General features: G+C 35.2%; 1 protein-coding gene across 3 annotated transcripts in view; it reads right to left on the bottom strand.

Annotated features, from left to right (window-relative positions):
• LOC131047387 (uncharacterized) overlaps window positions 1–12,977 on the bottom strand; it is an 81,857-nt gene that overhangs the window by 38,586 nt on the left and 30,294 nt on the right. For all 3 annotated transcript variants that reach the window (XM_057981249.2, XM_057981251.2, XM_057981250.2), the window contains exon 3: window positions 3,686–3,846. In XM_057981249.2, coding sequence (XP_057837232.1) covers window positions 3,686–3,846 — 161 coding nt within the window. The remainder of the gene's footprint in view (window positions 1–3,685; window positions 3,847–12,977) is intronic.

The raw sequence follows: 12,977 nt of genomic DNA on the forward strand, positions 1-12,977 counted from the left end.
AGCCAAGAGAACACACTAGAGCCGGCTTGCTTGAACGAGGAGAAGAGACTTGAAAACCTACGGAGGAAGATGATTGCGCAGAAGAGTATGGAGCAGCGCAGAGCGCCATCAAAGCAAAGTGAAAAAAAGTTATAATGTGGTAATAGGAATTATCAATTTCACTATTAAAATATAAATTTTAATAAATTGGTGTTTACAAATGCCTTTTTAAAATGTGCACTGAGCAGCTTAATGGTGGGGACATGGCAACAACACTTGTCATGACCTCGTTTTGTACTTTGTTTAGATTTAAATGTTTTGGCTTTTATTCCACTTTTAATGTTATTCTTAGGCTTCTCTTAGTGATTTCACTTTATTAATTTTCAGTAATCTTTTGAGCTGGATTGGGTGCAAAGATCTTTATATCATTCAAAATCAATGAAGTTTTATTTGGGGGAGCTATATGTTAAAGTATTTTCTCTAGGTTCATTAATGCTTATTTTTTTCTTACATTGTTTTATTTTATTCTTGAATTTGAAATGAGATTGCAACACTTGTCACAATCTCATTTCGTTCTCTGTGTAGTCCTATGTATTATGGGTTTTATTTTACATTTAATGTTAATTATAGACTTCTCTTAGTGATTTCACAATGCTGATTTTCAGTAACCTTGTGACCTAGATTGTGTGTGGAAATCTTTTCATCATCTTATGTCAATCAATTTTTATTTGAGAGTCTCATACGTTAATAGTATTTTCTCTAGTTGTATTAATGTTCCAATTTTCCCCTGAATTGTATTATTTAATCCCCAAGTTTGATTTTTTTTTGTTTAAGATCCTTAATAATCCAACTTTAACATTGAACTCTATGAAGGGATTTAGCATGATTTAACTTTCGTAAAGGAAGATTTGTTCGCAAAAGAATATATTGAGTTAGCAAAGATTGGTTGATATGCTTCTGATTAGTTCTTGAGCTTAAAGATGGGAAAGAGTCGGAAAAATCCAGAGAAAAGTCCAATAAATTTCTTTAATTAATTTGTGGTACTTTTATAACACATGGAAAAAAATGATCACCAAATAAAGAGGATGTTGAAGACACAGCCCAAACTTTTTGGTTCACGTTCCTTATTCCACTATGTTCTAGAACCTATGAATACATAATGGAACTTGGATTGAAAGACGTATGGGAGAGAATAGAATGTGATGTAGTAGAATGCAAAATTTAAAAGAAGACAATTTTGTGGAAAGACATCAAAACAGATTCAGATTTTGATACAAAGAAGCTTCATTTCTCTTCAACTTTGGTGATAATTTCTTCATATATGCCTTCGTTTATTTGCATAGACTTGGCCTTGGTTGTATCTATGTAGTAAGAGAAATTGCATTGCTTTGAGCATTTTGTGTTTTTCTTGACTATTATATAAGATCTAGACCTTTTGTTTTTTTGCTTCCATTATTAAGAATTGCATTTAAAACTGTATGCTCTAGTATTTACATTTGAACCTCTGCTATTTCCCTTTAGTTAAGTAAGTGCTTTGTTCACCCTCTGCTGCTCAAAGTGATAAGCTAAACGATTTGAATTTCACAAAGGGTGAATTTGAACCCTTTTTTTTATTATGGACTGTTTTCATAAAGTTTTTTTAACTTTTGAATGTTAATAAATCTAATCCATTTTGTCTCCAAAAGAAAATTTGTTTCAAATTCATTTTTGTTTCTACTAAAAGGGTTTTGTTTTATTTTTTAACTCCCTTCTTTAAAATAGGATTTCATTCTTAGTTTGTTATTTAAGTCCTCATTGAATGCCAGTAACCCATACCCAATGGGCAAGACATTAAAACAGGAGGGTTTTCTAAACCCTTAAAGTGTCCATGTCAAAACATGGATAGTACTTGTTATCCTCTCTCAAAGTGAACACAAAACGTCAAAAATCAAATGAACTAGACAGAAATATATAAACAAGATACTATACTAGAATGAAACAACTTGAGACACAAGAAAGTAAAGTAAAATTGGAAGTGAACAAATTGTGAGCCAACAAAATAGAGAGAGATATATGTAGACATTCTAATAGAATAAAAAACCTGAGACATTGGAAGGTGAAGTAAAATTGGAGGTCAAAAAGCCGTGGTTTGGATAAATAAGAGACAAACTGTGAACGAACATGGGCAATTTAGGTAGGCAAATGTAAGTATAATGTCTGGGAACACAACAAATAGTAGGAATCAAAGTGCACAACTTTAAAATTTAAAAAACAAGTTATGCCTGAAGAAACCTCCTTTCTATGAATGAATTGAGTTGCCTCATGAAATATTGAAGTCGGTTAAGTATGTATATGCCACAATTAATGATGTTAGTCTAGTCTTTGACCTATTTCAGCCAACTTTATTTAACTTCGTGATTTTTTGAATTACTAAAGCATTCAATGAATTTATAACAATCATGAGTGAGGAAATGGCAAATCAACCAAGCAGACGTGCTGAAGAAAATTTGCACCATTCATGCATATGGAAAAACTGCAGAAAAATGTTGTTAGCAACTTGAAAGAATATGCTATAAACTCATATTGTTGGAGAACAGGACACATATAAGCAGTAAAAATGACATACAACACAGCACACTCTTTTTAGTTGTTAAGAGACAGAAATTAAACACAATTTCAACTTGGGTGCCAAAGTGACAGATCCTAACAAAGTAGTACATACACAAGTTAATTCGGAATGAAAGAACTTAACAATATACTCTTTAGTCAACCCATCAACCAATGGGTAATAGAATCACCATGGTCGATCAAAACTAGAACACTACAAGTGTGAAAGAATGGGTAGATGCAAACAGTTTTTCCTCATTAATAACTGCCTTCCTTATTAACCAGTTTTCTTCTATTGTAGAAATGTTTCTATTGACAGTCAAATAATATAAACTTTTTACTAATCTTCACAAGGACTTTCTCTCTCTCAACTAATCATGCCACTTATATGCTAATTTGCAACAATGACTTTGATGTAGTTCAAAAAAGTGTCCTGTAAAATAATTTGAATGAAACTCTATTCGAGATGGGTTGTCTTTGAGGGTAATTAGCAGACACATTTAATCAGAAGTCAGAACTTCACTTCCACTTAAAATGATCATCATCCATCAAATTATCAACAAGGTGGATGAAATCTAATCTAGATTTTGAAACGCATTTCAAATCCTTCATTTTCAGTACAGAGCGAAATCCAAGAATGCCATTGAGTTCACAATATTCTAGTAAGGTAAGAAAGATGAAATACCAAGAAAACCAATCCAAATGATATTAGATTTCTGTCTAATAATAGTTGTCTTTGGTAATAGGGATGGGGACTGCAGATTTGATGATTCCAAGGAATTCACCAATAATATTTGACAGCTACTACTTTATAACTATCCCAAAACATTATCATCTTATCTTAACATAAATCATTAAATAAATCTAGCAGTACATATATTGCACAGAGCAGCAATGCTAGATCTAACAAAGAACACAAGATATTTATGCGATGAGAATCACCATCTAGATTATTTATGGATACCGATGGATTTACAATTTTAGAGCATTTCATATCTAATGCATTCAGACATTTCAAAATCTGAATACCGTCACAAAAACAGCAAGTTTCTAAATTAGGCAGACGCATAACAGACCAGACTCTTTGGGAAGAATAAAAATAATTAAAATGGAAACATACCAACAATAGTTCCATGAAGCAAACCATATGACACAGGTGTAACAGATAGCTCAAGCTGCTCCTTAAGAAATAGATAAGTATGACCAGCAAGCTCATCAATCTCTCCATCCAAGCTGCTGAATGGAAATATATGTTTACTGACATACAAAGCCGTATATCTCCTGAAATGATTATGCATGCATTAATAAATTTTAGAAGATCATTAATCTTTCTAACACTGAATTTAATCACCACGAAAATCCTTGAGTGATAAACTAGTGAGTACCATATCAAGAAGATATAGAGCACGATAAAAAATAATACAATACGCTTGAACATTTCCTTTTAATTGCAAAAACATAATACACATGAATATAATACAGATGTAATATGCATGAATTGATGGCAGGATGACTAATCTATATTTTATATTGGAATTCATATTACAGAAATCAGAGAAATCAATATCAAAATAAAGCTTATGGACAAGTAAAGTGTAGTGATTTGATTTAGCTTGTGCCAAAGATTAAAAGCAACTTGTTCTTTTGAATAAAAGTCCATGCTAAGACACTCTCTCAACTAATGTTAAGAATTGTAAAACTCACCTCATCAAGCCCATGAAGTTACAAATATATGTGGTATATTTTGAGGTTGATGTCAGTGTAGTAAGCTAGAGTGTTTGACTCTCCCTAAACATTATGAGAAATAGGTGTATGATCAAGGGATTTTCCTAACTATATCCACACAATGAGACGTTATATCATTCATTTTTTGGAGTTCCATATTGAGTACAGACTGTGTTCCAGGGTTCCTTCTGGACCTTGACTGATATTTTGGTGTTCTTTTGTCTGAACGACCTATAAAATGTCCAGGTTTTATTTTGTGTGGATCATGGGATCTTGCTCTTAATTTTATCATGTTATCAGAGCCTAGGTTTTAAACCCATATGGCTTGGCTCTTTACAACCACTTGTGCACAAAGATATGTCAGCAACACAAGGAGGAGTTTGGTTGTAGTTTGGCATTCTTTCAAGAGTAGCTTTTTTTAAGAGTAGAGATTCAACAAAGCTCGTATAGCAAAAGACATTGTTGTTGATACATTGCAGATTCTTCCCAGTTTTTGAGGTGGGAAGTGTTTGTTTTCCAGATTTGATCACATATTTCAATTCCTCACAAAGAATTTTGAAACTTTAATGCATGCTTCCAGATTTGCCATTTAGGGGGCCTGAAGCAACTAGATTACATTTGACATCTATTCAACTGCCATAGGGCAGTTTTCTTTTCCAAATGTCATAACTTTGTTGAGACTCTCTATGATTCTGTTTTGGAAGTGTTTAAAAGTTATTTTAGAGATGAATGTATTGGTGTTATTATTTTATGCACTTGAAGAATTTTGAACTATTACTAATCAAGCCAACTATGAATCTGATTTTGGTTAGAGTTTGAGAATTGTTGACGAAATTGGCTTTACTAGGGATGGGATCATTTGACTCTCCTAGTCCTGGGAGCATAGAATCCCATAGAGTCAACATTCTTATGTTGATTTCACCTTTACTTCTTAGACTTGGTTTGGAAGGATTATAGACATTATATGTCAGAATGGCTGGTTTTATTATTTTGCTTAAGGTCATATTTCCAAAAAGGACTTGCTTCATTTGTTGTTCATCATATCCATGTTGGTATGAGGCTTGTTTTGGTTTTGCAGACTGTGGATAGGATCATGGCTTGTTGATTAGAGATGATTTCAAGGTTGTAATGTCATGCCCCCGATCTGATGCACATTATCAATGAAACCTAATAAGAAATTGTCTCACAACAGTGAGACTTCACAATTTCATGACCCTAACCTTGACTACAGCAGATCATGATTACTACTGCTGCTCAGAAGTGCCTTAATTAATAAGACTTCATACTTTCCTATGAGATTGGACACCGATATACTTTCCTTTGCTGTGAACCAAGAGCTTTCCCAGGCAGTAATCTGATCTTAATAAACCCTTAAGCAAAGTAGTTAACATTAGCCACATTGCTAAGAGGCATGCAATTAGTCTAAGGGAAACATCATGTATTATTAACTAATGATAAGGTGTGATTACACCCAAACACAACAGCCCGTTGTTAGTGAAGAGGTACGGGTGTCAAAGATTAATCTCATTTAAGATAACATGTGCGAAGTCAACAAGAGGCGATGGTCATCATTGAAAGAGAAATTACTTGAGGAGATACCACAGGGAAGACATGACTCTCCAATGTAGATGGAGAAATATACATATACAGCAGATCAGATTACTCCAAGGATCATCGAAGGAGATCAAGAAAAGACATTCGACCAGATCATTGATGGACAACCAGTAACAGCAGATTTAAGTTTAAAAACTGCAGATAGCAGACTTATTACTTGACACAAAATTAGTATGCTATATCTTACTTGGATCATATGCTTGTTTACATTTATGTTATTTACATCTGCATCCTATTAGGAATAATGAGCCAATATATATTATATAAGTTATTATATTATTTTGGTATTAATACATATAAAGGAGTGTTGTCAATAAGATTTGCAGTTGATAATAATAGGGAGATCAGATTGATACTTAATTTCATTTCTGTACATATACATTCATAATACATGAAAGATTATTATATTAATGGCCTAGTCTTTAATCATTCGCTATTGCCTTCAAGAGGATAGGTTGGTGTGTGTAGGGAAAGGTGGAGTAATTCCTTACAAGATAGGTAAGCCCAAGATGGGGTATGGACGGAGACCTGAAACCTTGAGGGAGCCTACTTGTAGATTGGTTTCCAAGTGCCCTATGACAGTAAATCCCCATCCTCTGATAAGGTTAGGAAAGAAGTAAGGATGGGGCCTAAATATAATAATTATTGATTGCATGATGGATTATTAATTGTTCTCTAATTTCGATAATCTGATTGAAGGCATGATAAGTAATGATGATGTGTGTTTAATTATGGGGAACAGGCTTACTCCTAGTAGGGGACATTACAATTGGTATCAAAGCTTTAATCCTGCCAGCCTGCAGGACATACCTACTGCATGTTGAACATGCGTACTCCATGTGGATCTTATATGTATGCTTTTCTCATGTATGTCTTATGTTTGTTTCATGTTTGATATGTTTTCAGTATGGGTTTTGTATATGTATGCCCAGTGTCTTATGTGTATTTATGTGTTTGCTTCACGACCAATGTGTCTTCAGCATGTTTACTGAGTACCTTGCAAATATATACTTCATGCTACATGTATTCATGTATAATTCATGTCTTACAGGTATTAATGTGTATGATTAATGCTCCACATGTATTCATGTGTATTACCTCATGCTTTACATGTACTCGTGTGTAATTCATGCCTTACGTGTATTCATCTGTATGATGCATGCCTTATGTGTATTCCTAGGTATACTTCATGCTTTACGTATGTGAATGATTCATGCCTTACATGTATTTGTGCTTCATGCCTTACGTGAATGCTTCGTGTCTTACATGTGTGCTTCATACCCTAAGTGCATTCATATGTAACCTTATGCTTTATGTGCTACGAGTATGTGCTTTTATGCGTGTGTGCTTCATGCCTCAAGTGTATTCATGTGTTTACGTGTATTCATGTGTATGTTTCATGCCTTAAGTGTATTCAAGTGTATACTTCATGCTTTATGCGCTACATATATTCACGTGTATGCTTCATGACGCAAGTGAATCCATGTGTACACTTAATGCTTTATGTGCTACATGTATTCATGTGTATGCTTCATAACTTAAGTAAATTCATGCTTATGTGCTACATGTATTCATGTATATGCTTCATGCCTTACATGTATTCTGGTGTATGATTCATGCCTTATGTGTACTTATGTGTATAATTCATGCCTTATGTGCATGTATGCTTCATGCCTTACATATCTTACATATATACTTCATGCCTTACGTGTGCTTATGTATACTTCATGTCTTACATGCATTTAAGCTGCATGCCCTACATCTATTCACTGAGTGTATTAGTATGTATGTTTCATGCCTCATGAGTACTTGCGTGTATAGTTCATTCATTAAATGTATTTGTATACCTTATGTTTCCATACCCTAAGTATATATAAGTGTATGCTCATGTATTTGTATGGACGTTTCCATAATATATAAGTATTTTTGGTAGATGAGATTTTGGGCATGTATCTGTGCATCACACTGATTTTGGGAGTTCATGCACATGGTTAAGAGCATTTGGTGATCCGATGTTGACTGCGTCACAATTGGCTTTAGAATTGTTTCCATTATTCTCCTAGAGACTTATTTGGATAGGCAATTCAAGGATTGTAAAATTGTGGACACATTATCAGAGTGACTCAGGGTGAACGAATGTGTTCAGATCATAGTTGGCTTCAGCATTTTGGCTCATCGTCAATTTTTGGATTGAAATTTCAGATCTGTTATTAAGAAGGGATACTTGTCTAATGCAACCTTTCTTTTGTGAAATGTTGTATTCTGAATTTGTTTTTACGGGGGTCCCCATGGGAAGATTTGGCAAAATAATGTCAACTTCCATCATTCCATTTTTATGGAGGATCTTGGGAGTAAGGTTTGGTGCCCGTAAATATCATCTTCTTCTAGGCCCTATAAGTTGTCTTAGCAAAAGGTTGGAGTTGTAAAACCAAACCTTATGGAGTTACTGATATTTGTGGTATACCTTGAGATTGATGTCAGTGTAGTGGTCTATTGAGTGTTCTCTCCCTTCATATTATTAGAAAATGGTATAGATATGGAGGTATTTGCCCCACCTTTATACAAACAATGAAATTTCATATCATTTTTTTATTCCATATTGAGCACATTGTGTTTTTGGGTTGCCCTTAATGCATCCACCAATATCCTGATGTTCTTGTGTGTGTGATTGTCATGTCCCCATTTTCTAGTTCTCTTGTAGTGCATCTGGTGTTGGCTTTCTAGGTTGATGTCAACAAGATCAAAGGGGTATATCGATGTCAATAGTGTGTTGAGACAGATTAATGGAGATGAATGACACTTTCTAGAGTGATTCCAGACAACTTGTCCAAGGCTTACTATTTTTAGTAAGTGTTAGTTTGGACACCAATTGGTCAGTTGGGAGTTTTGTCTAACTTACTATTTTTAGTAGTAACCACTATTTAGATTCAGTCTTCTCTTAGCTTCAATGTGCAGCAACTTCAGTTTTAGGGTTTGGGCAGTTCTTGCTATTTTTTTACACTTGGTCATGGTCTCAATTCCTCTCTCAGTTTAGTACAATGGGGTTCAGTTGGACTAGATGAATTATATTGCTTTGAGAAAAGATTTTTTGTATTTTATTCACTAACTCTTTCTAAAGTGCCTTTTAAAAATATCACCCCTTGACCTAGTAACATGAAGTTGTTTTTAAATGAGGGGTCATTTGGCATCCAGAATGGATGCCTAAGGAAGAGGAGAAATATTTATTTTATTAAGCTTATATTATGCTTCCAAAAGGGGACGTCAAGAAGGAATAATAAAACATAAAGTAGATCTTAAATGTTTTATTTAAAACTCAAAGAGGTTTGAACTTCTATGAGGATTTTAAGTTGCTTTCAACTTTCAGTTTTGGAGGGAAAAAGTTTTAAATTGAAGGATTGTTGCCCTAATTTCCTTTTCACTCTATACATTCATGTTTTGAGCTCTCATTTGACATGCTGGATTTGACAACTTAAATGAAATGTTGCTGGAATGAGCTCGAGGAGTTCTGCTTTTGCTGGTTGAGGATGAAAACCCTCTTTTTGTTTGCTGGTTTCAGTGGTGAGAGACCTATTGGTGTGTTTTTTAAGACAGCATCTAACACAAAATAAAGTTACCAACAGTCACCTTACTCTCTCTTGATCAAGGTTAGGCCATATGCTAAGATTGCAAAAAAGATCAAATGGCTAATTCCAAGGTTCCTTTATGCATGGACGTGACTCAGTTAACTGATGTGTTTACTGGTAATCCAAGGGGCCTTATGTATTCACTCGAAGAGGATTGAACAATTTGTGCAAGTTTGAGGATTCAATGCGAATGATGTAGCTTTGAATAACAATGTTTTTTGGGACTTTTCAGGATTTGGAATAATGCTGAAAGTAAATAAGGGAAGGGTTTAGAGAGCTTCGCTAAGTCTATCTAATCCTAAGAACAAGGAGATGGGATTACTTGTGCAAAATCAAACCACGCTTCGCTTTGCCAGCATATCACAACTACACAAAGGTGATGCAATCTTCAGGGATTGTGAAATAATTTTTTCACATTACCAATGAATGCTATCAATTCGAACAACATCCACCCCATAATCGAAGTTAAGTCCACACATAAAATAGGCTCAGACTAACCTTACAAAGCAGACAACAATTAGCTGCAAACAAAAGGTATGAGCTTGGATTTTACAACAAGCAATCCTATCAAATCCCGTTCATCTAATAACTTAAAAGCAAATCTATTCTAAATGAAGAGAGTGAAACCATGCAAGCCTTAAGGCAACATAAGAATACACCAACAATCGAACAATGTATTAAGTGATTTGCTTGAAAACTTATAGCAACAATCTCTGAAATAAATCTCACCTCCCTTTACAAATGAGGGGGGTCACCCCTTTATATAGGCCTCAAACCATGAGGACATGCAAACCCTAATTAGGGCTTCACCCAGAAGATTCCCCACACATGATGCAACAAGGTGGGAATCAGTAATTGATGCCCATGAAACCCATATGCAATTACTTCAAACGTGCCCAAAATGGCATCCATTTGTGCATTAAATGCACCACTTACATCAAGTTTGCCCAACATACAATGAATATTCCCCATGTAGAAATAAATGCCCATCATTTGTCCATGCGACGGTGACATGCAGAAGGAATTTGTCATAAAATTATAAATATGGCGGCTGCATTAAAAAGGTTCTTCATGCATTCAACAAGTATTGTTCGGGCCGTAGCTTAGTCAAAATATCCCAGCAATAAATATGTCGCCACTACCCAATCAAAAGATTCTCGTCCAGGAATGGACGCCCATTGTCTCGCTCATTGATTGCGTAAGTGATGAATTTGGCGATGATGGCTTCCCGTTCTCCTACAGAAACACTTGACACACTCTCAATGTTGAATTCCATCAATGTGATTTCCTCTTCACTCTTGGAGAAGAAGCTCTCCCATTCTGCCATCATTTCCTACGCCTTCTTCGTCATGCTGGAAAATGAAGAAACATTCTCAAAATGTTCCTTAGAAAATGACCCTACAAAGAAGAATTCATGCAATTGGGTTTTCAAGGAGTTCACTGTTATTCCATCTTCATTCAAAATCTTTGCGAACAATGCTTCAATCACGCTGATGATTTCTTCTTGTACCCTTCTAATTGAGTCTTTTAAAGTCAAAGACTCCATGTTAAACCTTTCAAAGATATTCTTTCTGGAGCAAACAACACAAAACCATCGGGGGAAATCGTAGATCTCATTTTCCTGAATCACTTTCCCATCAATTAATGCTTGCTTCGGAGCTTTCATTAGAGCTCTGAGTCGTGGAATGGTTAAGTCGTGATAGATGTGAACATCCTCCCATAGACCTTTTGCTACTTCCAATCTATTCAGAAGGGCAACAAATCTGGAATGGAGACGAGCCAAGTCTTCAAAAAAATTTCCAGCTGTAGTAAAGACGTCTTCCACCCATTCTCTAGAACACCAGACCATTTCTCTGATTGTCTCTGTGTCATCAACGACTTCCTTAGGGAGAGAGGAAGGAGGAATAAAGGATGGATCTGCCTCCCTAAGCGGCCGCTTGAGACCTCTAATATATTCGCACAAGGCCCTATTTTCTTCTTTCAACCTTTTACATTTTGCCTTCGTTTTCTACATCTTTTCTCTCATAGCCAGGGAAGATCCTTCAAAGTCTTCTATCACCTGCCCTATGGAAGCACGCCCTATATCAACTTGTCTGATTATGTAGTCATCTGGCACGATTTCATTCCTATCCTTATCTGCTGCAGGCTCAACTATATGCAAAGTTCGGGATCCATACTCATCTCTCACGACCTTGGAGAACTTCTGAGGTGCCTTCTTCTCTGTTGATTTATCCATCTGTTGACGTGTATTTTGTACACTATCAAACACAGAATAAAATACCCAAGGGTACCTTATCCTCTCTTGAGTAAAGCCTTTGATTGCTAAAGATGTCGCGAAAAAGGATCAATCAGGATGACTCCAAAGTTCTTTCGATGTAGGATCTTTACGTGTGGATAAGCACCAGTGCTCGTTGTAAATGCTGTTTCATCAAGGGGTCTTACGTTTTCGAATTGCAGGAACAAAAATTTCCTAAAACTAACAAGTTCTCAAAAAAGATCAAAAGATAGGGTTAACAAGGGATGAATTCTAATCTAATCCTAAGAATGACTCAATGTAGGCTAGACTTGGTAAGATTCTACCAATTTCAATATTGCCAAGCAATTACAACTCTACTGGAATTGATGCGATCTTCTAAGGTGATTAGTGATTTTTCAAACCATCAAGAATCATAGACACTACCATGAAGGTACATATCAATAGTTCAATAATGATTGAAGATTCAAGCCATATAGATATCTCCAGTTGACCACACAAGGCGTCCTTACAATCAGTAAGAAGCTAGTGGTTTGGAACGTGAATCTCACCCAAGATCAAGCCCAACACTTAGTCCTTAAAACTAAAATGCTACTTCGATTGAGAATGATTCAAGAAAAGAAACAACCATGAAAATAGCCACAAGAATTGCAATAAAACACCATAACTTCAATATTTTATTGATCTCAAAGCCAAAATAGACAACAATTGCTTGAAATTCTTTCTTCAATGCTCAATCTTGCTACAAAATAACTTTCTTCTCTCTAATATCTAAAATCTTCTAACTTCTAACTGCTTCTCTCTAATATCTAATTGCTAATGACAAAATGAAAATGAGTGAGGGTATATATAGCATCCTCAATTACAATGAACGGCCCAGATCAGAAGAAGATCAACGACTGAGATTCCAACACCTAAACCCTAATTAGGGTTTGTTACAAAAAGTTCCTTTTTTAGTTGAACATTATTAAATGCATAGCCAAATATTTAATTGGCACAAAAATCTAGGAAACATAGACCAATGATAATTAAGGTGCCACATCATCTACAACAACCTCTCTTCTAGAACCTTGTTCCCTTTCCAATGCTCTTTCTTAGCATATGCAATGAATCCTGACACAATTCCTTCAATTTCAGCAATAGGAATCTCGGGAAGATTCCTCATTCGTTCCTCCAAGTGGATAACCTGATCAAAG

This window comes from Cryptomeria japonica, chromosome 2 (genome assembly GCF_030272615.1).
Source record: "Cryptomeria japonica chromosome 2, Sugi_1.0, whole genome shotgun sequence".
Lineage (NCBI taxonomy): Eukaryota > Viridiplantae > Streptophyta > Pinopsida > Cupressales > Cupressaceae > Cryptomeria > Cryptomeria japonica.